The sequence below is a fragment of the Xiphophorus hellerii genome, chromosome 1 (genome assembly GCF_003331165.1).
Source record: "Xiphophorus hellerii strain 12219 chromosome 1, Xiphophorus_hellerii-4.1, whole genome shotgun sequence".
Taxonomy (NCBI): Eukaryota; Metazoa; Chordata; class Actinopteri; order Cyprinodontiformes; family Poeciliidae; genus Xiphophorus; species Xiphophorus hellerii.
The window spans coordinates 25,772,825-25,786,987 of NC_045672.1; the positions used below are offsets into that span (position 1 = coordinate 25,772,825).

Genomic DNA, 14,163 nt, shown 5'->3' on the forward strand with positions numbered 1-14,163 from the left:
TTTAAGGCATTTACATCTAAAAAAAAGTAGAACATTGTGAAAATATATGCTTTACGTTGCTCATTTCAAAAACTAAAGCTATTTTTTAGATTCAGTGTGTAAAGAGTAAATATTCCAAGCCCTTATTTCTCCTAACTTTGATCATTTCAGCTTACAGAAAATTAAAACTTTGTTGGCACGGACAAAATGTTTAAATTAAACAACAAACCTGTTATTGTAACCGAGTCATCAAACTTCACAAGTGTGAGAATTATTTTAAATTTTTTATATTGTAAGTTTTCACCTTGGTTTTCTCTCTCAGGTTAAGTGAATCACACCTGGGATGGAGCTGCAGGTGGCATTCGACACGCTGAACAAGACATGAACCGAACAGGTGGGAACGTAAAAAACCAGCAGCTGAAATAAGTTACAACATACAAAGAACGATAAAAAATAAATATTTTCTCTCACAGAAACAGGCCAACATGAGTTTCAGACAGCTGAAATGAGCTTGCTGTGATCAAACGGCATCTACTCCAAACAACCAGAACCGCTTCAGCTGTAGTATTTGGGCCCAGGGGCCACAGATATGTCCAGGTATGAACCCGGCTGGTGCAGAACCACGATTTGTTGCTTTCTCAGAACCAGCAGGGACAAGAAAGTGACTGCAGCCTGCGATCGAGTGCTTCCTCTGCAGAGCGACTTCAGGCTGAAGGCGGGATCTCCGGCGGTGTGGCTCTGCTGCAGAAACAAAACGCAAATAGATCCATCAGATCAGTTTCTATCAGCTGTTTGCTAGCTTAGTTTAGTTTTTATTGGCTTCAGGTGTCGTTTCAGTCTGTTTTTGTAACAGTAGTTACACAGGTGGGGAAAATAAGTCACAGAAATTATTTTTATGTAGCAAAATCCTCCAAAAAAACCCCCCAACAAACTGTCAGTTTTGAATAAAATATGTTAATGCACATTTAACAGAGTTTGGTAGTAACTAGTTACATTTACCTCCATAACCTTTTTAACAAAATGTACTTTTAGGAGTATTTTTACCACTCTGTACTTTCTACTCTTGAGTAAACTTTCTGAATGTTTTACCCACTGAATGAAAACAAACATGTTTTAATCACCAGACACAGACTCACACCTGCAGCTTTTGATAAAGTGTTTAAAGTTTTTTTTATTGATTTTCCCTGATTTTATTTTTTATTATATGAATTATTGTCATTTTACTCCTTAAACCACTAAAATTTCCGCTGAACTTTATATTTCGGTCCGTCTGATTATGTCATTTTTAAAATTAAATGATTGATAATTTGATGAATACTTGAGTAGACTTTTTACCAAATACTTTTTTACTCTTACTTGGGTTAAAATATGTTCATTTAGAGCTATTTTTACTTCAATATAATTTTTGGGTACTCTACACATCTCTGTGTAGTAGGGGTGACAAAGGTGTGGCCTGGGGACCAATCGTGGCCCTTTAAATGATTTTGTTTGGCCCAAAATTACAAATCAAGAATGTTAAAAAATTGTCAACAAAACAGAAAATAATTGGATGTTTTTATTTTAATAAGGGAACCTCTTTTATGTTTTGGATCTTTAGTAATATTTCATTTTTATTTTCCTTTCAGTTATTTTTTTTACCTGTAGTTTTTGTTAGTTTTCCTTAGCAGGCCTTTTACCTTCAAGTCGTTGAGAAGCTTCATCGCTCTCCTGGTTATTCTCCTCTCCTCAGAGTCCTGGCTCCCCAGCAGAGACTGCAGGTTGGAAAAGCACCATGTTTTTAATCAGGGATGCTGCGCACATCGTCCAGCCAGCAGGGGAAAATTAACACCTGCCATCTGTTAGGAGCCGACAGACTAAAGCTTCCCTACCAGCTATTTTCAGACATTTCAGTTATTTAGAGCAAGAGAGGAGGCCAGCAGGCGGAGAAAAGCGACAGAAAGCATCTGTTTCCTCGTAAGCACCTGGGTGTTGAGAGAAGTTGACTGAGTGCGTTGCTCCACATTAGAGGGATGGACAAACACGGAGTCTTCTGACGGCAGGTCGGGATGAGCGACATCTACGCCGAGTTCATCCTGACAGATCACAAAGGAGTAAAGAACAACGACATTCCTCACATTTTCCGGTGACACTTCCTGTTAGGGCTTACTTGGATGATGGAAGAATATGTCTCCTGATTGTCATTCATGAGGTCAAAGGCCATCAGCTCAGTGTTGTGAGTTATTTCAGTGTTTGAAGTTGAATCTACAACAGTGGCGTCGCCTGTGAAGAGGGAGCTGATGTCTCCCTGAGCTGCAATGAAACCAATCAGAACAGGTAGAGAAAAACAGAAAATCTGCTGGAAATATGTTTTATAAAATGTCTTAAAACATGCAGAGCCCCCTGGTGGTCAATGAGCGATTTGTTTTCCCTTATCTCACAAATGTACAACAAATTAGGATCAATGTAAATAAACAAAAAAGGAGGCAAAAGTTTCCATCAAAAAACTCAGCAATTTTGGGATTAAATCTCAAATTTTCTAGACAAAAAACAAGAAGGTTTCTGAACTCCAAATGCAAGAATCTGTGAGAATAAACTCAGAAACTTTCTAAAAAAACAAAAAAAACCCTCAAAATTATAAGTTTTTTCTAGAAAATCTATGAAGTTCATGTAAAAAATTCAGAGTTTTTATCTTGAAATTTCTCAACTTGGAGTTTATAGATTTTCCTGTTTTTTTCTAGAGAATTTCTGATCTCATAATTTCAGAGTTTTTGCAGAAATTTACTCCTTTGCTTTCTGTCTACGTCTTGAATACTGACAGTTTTCTGCTACACTAAGATGTTTTTTCATGAATATTAACATCTTGTTTGTGAGTTATCTGAAGTTTTATGTGTTTTCTTTTGGATAAACACACCGCAAACGTGAAAAATTGAAAAGCAAAACAGCAAAACTTTCTATTCTTACTTTAAAACATAAACATGATACATCAGAATCCTTCTGAAAGAAGGAAATGAAGAAAATAAAAATACATTCAAACTATTTGGACTATTTTTGAGGATAATCTGACAATTTTGGTGGATCTGTGAGTCTGAAGGTTTAATAAAGGGACATTTTGTCTTTCACCAAAACATATTACATAAACAAACGATCTACAGCCATTTTTCTGTACCAGAATTAGGAATGTATAAACACATTTTCACTTTATGGCTCTTTATCTGGCAGATTACTTCCAGATAATCTGTTTTTTTACATTTTAGAATGTATAATGTTTCCCATGTTAAAAGTGAAATAATCTGCCAGTGATACTAAGTACTTTTTAAAAAATCAATATTCAAGAATTATTGACTTAAAACAAAATCTTATATCTTGCTGAAAAGTAACTTGAGAGAGTTTTGTCTTATTTCTAGAGCAATATTTCTATATTTGCTCTAGAAATTAGACAAAAGATTTTGTTTCTGCAGCGGATCGCAATAAGAAAATGCATTTATTTTCAGGCTTTTATGCATCTTTGCCCGGAGTTTCAGTGACTGTCCTTGCAGTTTGCACATTAATCACATTAAGCATGATTCATATAATCGTACCTCCTTCTTTCTCTTGGCGCATCTGTTCAACCTCTTCTACGCTGTAAAATTTCAAATGGAAGACACTTTTGGCAAAGACCTGCGAAGGCAACATCCATTTATACACAGATATAAGGTATTAATACAGGTAAAAAACTAGAACATGTTGTGAGTTTTACCTCTTTAATGAGTGGATTCACCAGAGTGGAGCACGGTTTAGAGAAGAGTTTGTCGGCGCTGCCGCTCTCCTTCCAGAGCATGAGCTGCACCGTCGGCGGGGCCATGTCCAACGGAGCGACCAGATCCAAATAATCTGAGATCTGCTCCCTGATGGCGTCGTTGCTCAGCTCCTTCGTCTGGTCAACCACCAGCTTACGTTTCCTCTTACCCAGCTTTCTCTCAGAGTTTGCTTAAATAAAAACAATTATTTTTTAGAAATCATAAAGACTTCTCAGTCCCTTCCGGATGTTGCGATGTTTTTATGTGAGAGTTGCGGATTAAAATTTTTGATTTTGCAGCACCTCTCTAAAAAAGTTGAGCTTTTTGAAGCTTTATTTTTACAAAACAGTTCAGATTGCTGCACTAAAGTATCCAAAAAGGATTTTAACATAATTAATATTTAAAGTGTACATAACATTACCAAGTAGCTTTTTGAAATATCAGCACCAATACAATAAAATCATGTCCTGAGGAATTGCCAAAATACAAAAGAAGACTTTGATATTGGTCATTAAAATTAACATTAACTGGATAAACAGTAGAAGTAAGTCCTATAGAACTGGGCTTCAAAATACGTAAAGAAATAAAGTTTAGAAAGTTTTCTCTCCTTTATTAATAATTATATTTGTTTAGCATTAATGCTGCCTCAGGCCTTCTGATTATAGTTGGCCAAGATGAACATTTATTTTATAATGATAATTGAAATATAGATTAGATTTTTTAAATAAAAAAGTTATATATTGATTTAAATTTATTTCTGCCATTTTTTCTCATTTCCCCTCAAGTTTTCAGAGGCCCTGTAGCGCCTCCTACTGGCCACCTCTTTGACAACACTGTTATAGAGCATATTAAAATGTATTTTGCAAAAAACAAAAGCAATTTTTACAGTTTAGCATAATCCTGCAGGTTTGGTTTTCAAGAGACGTCATGAAACAGGAAGTTAGATTAGAAAGGGGCTAAACGGATTGGTCAAAGTTCAGCCGAGTTGCAGTGATTGGTCAGAAAATAAAGAAAACGTTTAAGTTATTAGTGAGCAAAAGTTGCGATGACTGGTGAAAATTATAAGCCTGCAACAAATGACTGAATTTGTATTAATAGTTGCGATCGCCACGTCTGTCACAATAACAAATTTTGCTGGGCGATAAATCGTCCCAGAAGTTATTGCAATAAATAATAATATTGTTACTTTGAGACCATTTTTAAGTGATAAAATGACAATGACATAAAAATGCAACAACACATTGTGAAAAATCACTAAACTTTAAATTCTGATGAATATTTAACACTGGAACTGGGAGATGCTTTAAATATCCAAAATAATAAACAAAACAACAAGAAAAACAAATAAAATGAATTATTAAATCTCTGTAAACTAAATTGTAATTTAATAAAAAGGGTAAGTTGAGACCAAAGTATCAGACTGAAGAGTTTTATCATCCAGTTTCAGTTAGAGAGAAAAGAGAAAAACGCTAAAATAAATAGAAATTATTGAGCTTGTTTTATAATTGATTTATTGCGACAGACCCAGCGATCGCAACATCTCAGCTGATTTCTTAATGATCAGCTGAGATGTTGCGATCCATTTCCCAGTTTGAGGCGTTTGCTTACGAGTGATGGGAACAGGTTCTAAAGCGAAAGCGGCCTCATCATTGGTCAGCAGAGTGGTTTCAGTTACCGTCTCCTCAGGAACGCCGAGGTCAACATCTGGAAAACACGAGGCGTTCATGAAACACGACCATCACACACATGAAAACTCAGAGAGTTCGTTCCAGACATAAAAGTGCTGTTCTGTAAAACTTCGTCACCCATGTGAGGTTGATCATCCTGAATTGGAGAACCTTTATTTTCACTTTGCAGCTCTTCCTGGATGAAACTCTGGGTTTCAGTCTGATCTATGGGGTTCGACAGGAAGTCTGACGGGAAACCAAGAAGCAGCAGATCCCTTTAATCTTTGACAAATTGTTACCTTTAATGAAAATAAACATTAAAGCTGCAGTATGGAACTTTTATAAAAACAATATTTACATATTTGTTGAAACTGTCACATACAGCTCGGTAAAAAATTAAGAGACCATTTAAAATGATCAGTTTCTCTGATTTTACTCTTTATAGCTATATGTTTGAGTAAAATGAACTTTGTTCTTTTATTCTATGAACTGCTGACAACATGTCTCTGAAATACCAAGCAAAAATTTAGTTTTTATTTGCAGAGAATGAGAAATGGTCAAAATAACAAAAAACATGCAGTTCTTTCAGGTCTGAAATAATGCAAAGAAGACAAGTTGATATTCATTTAGAAACAACAAAACTAATGTTTTAAGTCAGGAAGAGTTCAGGAATCAATACTTGGTGGAAAAACCAGGAGGTTTTTGATGGGCTTCAGTGCAGTGGACTCTTCATTTTTACCAGAGCTGTGTATTGTGACAGTATGGAAAAAATATAAAATCAAGCTCCTCTGCATTCTCCCAGCTACAAACTACAAACAACCAATCAGAGTTCGGAGGTGGGTCTTAGCGCTGTCAATTAGCCAGTTAGCATGACCACCGATAATGGCGGATAAATGGTTTTCCTGTAATGACAAGTTGTTTCTGTGCCATTAGCACATTTAGCAGCGTGTAGATGAGGATGATTGACAGCGATAACACCCTCTGATTGGTTGTTCTTGGCCTGGAGCAGTGTGTTTCTCTATCGTAGCTCAGGGAGACGGTGGAGGAGATTGATGTTTTCACAGATTATCTGCTTAATTACAATCTGTCAGGACATGGTGACAGATTTGACAAAGTATTTTTTTATAAACGTTACATAGTGCAGCTTTAACAAAACAAGGGAAATAGTTACAACTATTTAGCTTTTTAATATAGTTTACCAATTGATTAGACTTAATAAAAGAACAAACAGGAGATTAATTAGTTCGGCACACACTACCAAGTAGGTCGAATTCGTTCTCCTCATCGCCAAATCCGTCTCTATGTGCTGAAAAGTCATCAAAGCTTTGGTCCAGCAGTGTGTTTGCTTGGCTCTGTGACTCATCGCCTACATGTCAGAAAGAGCGAAGCAGGGGAGGAAAAGAAACAGATAAAGACTAAATAAGAAGCAGCTTTGTCCTAGGAAATGTGGTGTCAAAACAGATGGATACTGCCTAATTAACAGAGACTAAAATGATAAAACTACTATAAACATCAAACTCTGGAGGAGTATGAAAACAATCTGGCTCTCACCAATGTCTTGAAAGTTCAAAAACTGATGTCCGAAATCCTCTTTCAGAGTGATTTCCTCTGAGCGACACTGGTTCAGTGACACATCGATGTCACTTAGGTGATTAAAGATGAGGAACATTTACATCAGAACCTGATACTGCTGAGTAATCAATTTGAAATAGTTTCCGTGGGAATTAGAAACATTTCCAAGAGAATTGGAGAACATATTGGTGATGAGTGTTTGTGGAGCCTGAGCTGTCACCTGAGCAGAGGCAGCGGCGTATCAAAGGCAGTGAAATCTTCAACCAGAGTGATCGCCTTCACTGTCGCCTCAAGCCCTTCCACAGGCATATCAGTCTGACCTGAAATATTGACATAAAAAAACATCAATGTTGCATTAATGGTTAATTATTTCAATTAAAAGCAGTATTGAAACAGATAAAAACAATGTACATGTCTATAATTCAAGAATAAAACAATTATAAAAAATAGGATTTATTTATTATTATTTTTTTATTATAGCCTGCACACATTATGAGTTTAAAAAATAATGTAAAATGAAGAGTCCACTGCACTGAACCCCACTGAAAACCTCCTGGTTTTTCCACCAAATATTGATTTCTGAACTCTTCCTGAGTTATAACATTAGTTTTGTTGTTTCTAAATGAATATCAACTTGTTCTCTTTGCATTATTTGAGGTCTGAAAGCTCTGCATCTTCTTTGTTATTTTGACCATTTCTCATTTTCTGTAAATACTAAATTTTTGCTTGGAATTTCACAGACATGTCAGTAGTTCATAGAATAAAAGAACAAAGTTCATTTTACTCAAACGAATAGGTTTAAAATGTCGACGTGGCGACAAGTCGACAAGTTAAAGTATACCACTTTAACTTGTGGTATACAAGTTAAAGACAGCATTTATTGTTGAGTCACAATGTAAAGAAAACATTCTTCAATAAAAATGCCTCATAATAAAAAAATAAAATAATCAGTTTTTTATAAAATAGTGTTTCAAAACCACTTGGGATGATATTAAAGCGTAAGGAAATCTTCAACAGCAAATCTCTAAATAAAACCAAAGAAAACATGCTTTGGCTTTACCGGAGAAGGAACAATTTAATATATAAATGTATTTACCCTACAATCACCAAGAAGGGACATTAGATCTGTGCTAGCCTGTGTTTAAACTAATTCCTAGCTTCCTGAGGCTTTTGGTCAGACTATCTCAAAGTGATTCATACTACTTTTTAGCTATAAATATGATGTAAATTGTATTTTTAACTCATGTTGCTTCTAAGTGTCTGACATACTGGGCACTCTTTTTAGGTGAAACGTAAACATTTCTGTGATTTTAATGTTTTTTCCACTGATTTTCTGTGAAACACTTTGAATAGTTTTGTGTACATATAAACTTGCCCAGTCAAAACAAATGGTTGCTACACAAGCTAGGGCAAGACGAACAAACTCTACAATTTCTATAACCAATTTTTAGCAAATAAAAACAAATATGATATAACAGCAGTGGTCAGGGTTTAGCTCCAAACACCATAATAAAATACATGCTGCATGTAGGTAAATAAGACATAAATATTTAAAGCTGTAGGAAACACTACTTTGAAAAATAATGTTTTGTAATTGTTTAAACATTACAAGGTTTACCCTTTCTAAATTCTCTAACACCTTTATATGAAGTTTCTAAAGGTGTTCTTTTGTGTGTGTGGAGTTTTAAAATAAAAACTTGAAAAGGAACAGGTTGATTTTATGGTAATTTTGTCCAAGTTATGGTGGAAATTCTGATTTTTAGCTTAGAAAATGGGTAAAAAAAGATAAGTCTGAAAATCTCCCCAAAATCTTTATATATTATTGTATATATTCCATACTAACCCTGGGCTGTAAAAATTAAATAGTATTTTACTTTTCCAGATTGCATAGAAACTGACAATTTCTTGAAACTTCTAAAATATTATAATCACCTTTTTAAATGTATAACTACAAATAAAAAAATTAAACAAACAAAAAAAATGCTCAAAAGTAAAAGTAATCGTTACCTGGCCTGAATGCCATTTTAATTTTGATCAGGGCATCACTGCAGTCTGCAAGGAGATACTTTGTCTTCCTAGAGTAGATTCTGACCACGCCAAGAAGAAGATGACCAGAAGTCCTCAAACCAATTTTCATCTAGAGAAAAAATCAGATTCACATCTTCAAAATCAGCTGTTTGAAGTTACTACAAATTAACTGGATTTAACAAATGGATGTATTTCATTCTACAGGGTGTATATATGTATTTTTAGTAAGTAAGTAAGTTGTACGTTAGGGGAAAGGATGTCTCTGATGGATGTTTCCAAGTTGCATTCAAACACATGGGCCTTGGTAAGTTTCTTCTCCCAGTGCGCTGCCAGCCAAATTTTGGCTAACGGACCTCTTTTGGACGTAAACAGTTGCGTGAAGAACATCATTATGAAATGATTAATACGACCTGGTATAGAAAAACAAGGACATGTTAGGCTTTGTCTTTGTATTAACTTTACAGCAACAACACAATGTATCGTTTATGCTAGGTTAGGTTACAGTCAGCTAACGCTAGCTGTCGCTGCATCGTGAGCTAAGATTCAGCAGCTATAGGTCAAGTTTTATGGGTAAAGAAATGACGTCGGTAGAATTTTAATGTTTCATAATTTAGAAATGAAATGTAAACGTTGTGAGGGAGAAAATAGCGCCGATATCACGAGCATAACTTACCTTTAGTTCAAGTGAAAACGAATTTTGACAAGTGAACGTCAGCACGAGACGTATTTAGTTGCTAAGCAACCAACACTTCCGTTCCAGAAAACGAACTACGTCGAGTCATTTTAAAATCTGTAATTCTTTTATTGCTCGAAGAAAGACAACGAGCAGCGTAGATACCTATTATATTATTAAGTCTAATCACGAATAAATAAATAAATAAATAAAATGATCAAGCTTCCTTCTAGTCTCCCTCGACTAGAAGGAAGCTTGGAAGTTTTGAGTGATATTCGAGATTTTTCGGCTTGATTCGACTGTAAGACGCTTCCCTGTATCTGTATCTTCCCTATAACTCTTATATAAGAAACGACAGTTTGCATCTGTTGGCTATTGCGCAAGACAAAAATAGCCTAGTGCCTGTATGCCGATCAGAACAAAGATGGCGGACTTCCGAGTCGCAATCGTTAACTCCGCATATTCTATAAAACATACAAAACATCTTCAAAGCAGCAGTAAGTGTTTATTCTTTTCAGAAACGTTATAGCAAAAGATTATTTGATATGTCCTGTTAAACTATTAGAGCTTAACAGTTCTTTTTATTTTTGGTAATATAGTTTAAAGTACAAGTTTACATCACAGAAAATAAATACATGTTAAGTCCATTTTGTTTTGTTCTTTTGGAGGTTTGCATTTGTTGTTGTAGGCATTTGTAAAGGAGTCAGATTTAATAGGGTTGCCTTATGGGCTAATAACATTCATAAGAAGTAATAATAATGATCAAAATACTAGATTGCCACTAATAATATCAATAATAAATAGAAAAATAAATTTAGTTAATAAAAGCAATGTTTTTAAGGAGTGTACAAGAATGTAAATGTCTCTCTAAGGAACAATAACAAATGTATATTCAAAGACAAAACCAATGTTTAGAGTGAAATAGCACATTTCAAGACAGATTACATAGTGATGTGCAAAAGAAAAATGAAAATCATTAAACCAAAAACGTTTATGCAATAAATAAACACAATAAACTGGTGTTTATTGTGAATAAACACCAGTTTATACACAATAAACATTGTGTAAAGGAAAGATTCTAGCTTTTCTTTACAGTAGGCATAAATCCTAGTGTATGCCTGGGATTTATCTGAGTGGATTGGCTTTTGCTAATCATTTTCTGTGTAGACATTTTAAAACTTTTTCTCAATGTGTTAAGATCTTGGGAGTTCCTTGGCAATTGCTACTCAATTAAAATGTTACAACTTGAAAATGATTTTTTACTTAGGTGAACTTTTCACATGGATAAAGATTTTGGCAATAAATAAAAGTCATCACTATGCCCAATAAACTAACAAAATGTCAACTTTCACTGCACAAATTGAAGCATTAAAACTTGAATACATTGGGCAATCCAGTCTGTTTGTAGAACAAACTAGTTTATGAAAAAACAAGACGTTTGGTGGACGTCTTGTTTGTTCGCTTCTGTTTGTATTCAGTAGAGGGCGCTCTAGCTCCAAAAAACCCCAAAAAACTTTAAGCACATTATTGTGCAAACTGGTAAGATTCTAACCTCCCTTTACAGTAGATTATTAATTTACTGCTATATATCTCATCAACTTGTCATCTGTAATTATTTGTTAAATTATTTAATCTTTGTTGTCTATAAAAATTTTAATATTCATAATCCATTGTGTAAGATTTTCTGTTGTTTTTTTTTCTAGTGGATTTTGCAAAATATTTAAAGGAAGTTTTAAATTGGTTTTGTCACCTCATGTTCTCCAAATAAATGGAGGCTCTAATCAGAATTTTATTCAAGATTTAAAGAAAACACAAAACATACAACTTAATGTTTACCAACAGTTAATTTATTGCAATACTCAATTGTTTCTGCTGCTTCTAAAAATCGTATGAAATACTGGAGAATAAGTCACTGAAGGTTTTCAGCTGAACATCAAACTATCATACGGACAGTTAAAATCAAAATAGCATTGATTTTACTCCAGGAAACGCAGAACAGCTGTAAAACATTTAAGCCGCATTTAGTTGTGTTTACTTTGTTCCACTCTTTAAGTCAAACAAATTTACCCAGGTTTATATTTTGAACCTAAATGTTTGGGTTTGTGAAAGATAAACTTACAGCAGTAAGTTATGTTAACTTTTTATTAATTTTGTCAAACCTCCAAGAGTTGAATAAACTAGAGGTTTTAGGTTAGCACTTAAAAAACTGAATGAAAAAGACAGGCGTGGGAACTATTTCCCAGAATGCTTAGTGGCATGGAAGTGCGTTACATTGATCTGACTCTTGTGTGTTATTAAAGGAAATGTTTATTTTAATGCTTAAGGATAATGTCCTGTTCACACTAAATGTTTCTGAGCTGAATTTATTGTGATGTTTAATAAAATTCATTATCAGATCAGAAAATTTGTTCATGCAATTTGAAATAAGAATTTAAATGATTCTAAAGTGAAATAAGTAGATATTTTAACTTGATATTATGAGTGAAAACAAAAGAAAAATGTGGTTCTTTAACTAGATGAGGGCAGTTTTTTCTTATATATAGTGAAATGATTATTTGGTTTAAATTGCAGGATTAAGTTAAAACTCACAATTCAAGATTAATTAACTTAAAAACAATGTTTAGACAACTTGTATTTGTTGTTAAATCAACTTCATAAACTTTCATTTCTGAGTTAAAACCAAAATATCTTAGTTGTTGCATTTTCAAGGCAGCAGGTGAACTTTCATTTCCAAGTTAAACCACCTTCAAATGTTCTACTGTGAAATATACATTAATAACTTGATTATTTATTGAGTCTAATCAAGTTTCAACCAAAATTTAACAATAATCTCTGTTTCATTCATTACTTAACAATTTCCTTTGCAAAAGTGAAAAGATAAAACTGCAGTTTTCTGGTTATTCAGGAATTGTTTTATTCAGCTATGATGAAATGTTTAAATTTAATGTTTTTTTCTTTTAATTCAACAGATTATAAAAAAATATGTACCCCTTTCCGTGGCAGAAAAACGTTTGGCCCTTTTCATACAAGAGCAAAATCTGATTTTTAAGAAAATGGCTGCTTGTCAATTAATTGTCAGTCGATTGATAAGATAAATTAACCTTAGATGAACTCATTAATTGATAACTTGTGTTCGTAACAAAGTTCAGATTCTTCTGGTGGCTCTGGTCACCATTCAGACAAAATTAATTTTAGCCTCTCTCCCTTCTCGATCATCCATTCATTCATGAGTCGTTTGCAGATTCTCCTTTGTAAAAACTCTAAAGCAGAGAAGCTCTGCTGCAGCTTCATGTAAACCGGATAATCTAATCCTCTCATCGATTCTCTGGATGGTGAGCAGGTTGACTGAAGTGAGCCTCCAACTCCAGCTCTGTGAGGATTCACCGCAGAAAAGGAGATCTTTTTTGCATAGCACATTTTCAGCGACAGGGCAATTCATAGCTCTTTACATGATTAAAGGGAAAATTAAACTAGAAATATGGAAAAACTTTACAATGCAGTGGAAAAGCAAAGGAAAGAGATGAAAAACAGACAACAGTTTATGATGTTCCAGTGGTTAATAGAAAGCAACTCTAAATAAATTGGATTTTTAGCCTTGGTTTAAAGCAGAGGTCTGCAACATTTATGTCTCTCCCTTTTCTAATATTGTTTAGGATAAAATAGCTGCCTCCTATTTTGTCTCCTTTGAAGAAAACGTAGATTGCTGAATGAACTTGAAGACGCTGGACTCTCCAGGTAATGAACAGTTTTCTAAGCAACATGAAGTCGCAGACGTTTCAAATATTGTTTTACTTTCACAAAAAGAACCAAGAACCTGAGAAATCTAAAGGTTTCTTCATATGTATTTATCATGCAATGTAACAGCTTCAAGTATTGATTTAGAAATATTAAATTTAGAAGAAGATGTGTTAATTTGGAATCCATCCTAATAAAATACTTATACTTTCCCTAATTTAGGAGAAATAAGAGAATACCAAACCGGAAGTTTGTTACGTCTTTTTATTAAATAAGTTTTACAAGATTCTTTTTTTAAAATTAGTCAATAATAGCATTACTTATGCTCATGTTTACATACACATAAAGCCACACAGCAGTGAAAAAAATGAAGAAAATCGATTTAAATGTGTTTCTAATTTCTAGGAAAGCAGATTTTGGGAGCAGCACGCAGGACATCAGATGTGATCATTTCCTTCTTTATTTCAGTTTAAGGCTTTTATTCACATTAGTTGCCAGGAAAGATGAGCAGGACGGCAATGAAAGGAGCTGCAGTGGAAACTGTTTTACATGATAAGTGGCCCTGATGTGCTAGAATCAAATAAAAACATTTAAGCAGTTATTAAAGTAAATCTGTATTTGCCAGCTTGTAAACTACTTTGGAAATCCAAATTTTTAAGAATTTTTAAAAAGTCTTTCCCTCTTTTTGCAATGATATAAAAATCTGTAAATTATATCTGGTTAGCATGTTCTAGTTGTGTGTGTAAAATCTAAC

The 14,163-nt window shown here is 34.1% G+C and overlaps 1 protein-coding gene across 1 annotated transcript; it reads right to left on the reverse strand.

The window, feature by feature from the left end:
* Nucleotides 1-521: 521 nt before the first annotated feature.
* rad21l1 (RAD21 cohesin complex component like 1) lies at nt 522-9,391 on the reverse strand. The gene is made up of 13 exons (XM_032568786.1): nt 9,245-9,391; nt 8,981-9,110; nt 7,194-7,293; nt 6,953-7,044; nt 6,660-6,767; nt 5,540-5,647; nt 5,343-5,438; nt 3,695-3,924; nt 3,537-3,615; nt 2,126-2,268; nt 1,941-2,051; nt 1,656-1,730; nt 522-720 (listed from the first exon to the last, which is right to left on the reverse strand). The coding sequence occupies exons 1-13, from the start codon at nt 9,389-9,391 to the stop codon at nt 535-537; spliced, it is 1,605 nt and encodes a 534-aa protein (XP_032424677.1). The 3' UTR covers nt 522-534.
* Nucleotides 9,392-14,163: the final 4,772 nt, after the last annotated feature.

Excerpts from the sequence above, each read along its gene's own strand:
- rad21l1 (XM_032568786.1), bottom strand. The coding sequence starts at position 9,391 with ATGATGTTCTTCACGCAACTGTTTACGTCCAAAAGAGGTCCGTTAGCC. Across the intron at positions 2,269-3,536 it reads GCGCCAAGAGAAAGAAGGAG|CTCAGGGAGACATCAGCTCC; the intron begins GTACGATTATAT and ends GTTTCATTGCAG. Across the intron at positions 2,052-2,125 it reads CATATTCTTCCATCATCCAA|GATGAACTCGGCGTAGATGT; the intron begins GTAAGCCCTAAC and ends GTGATCTGTCAG.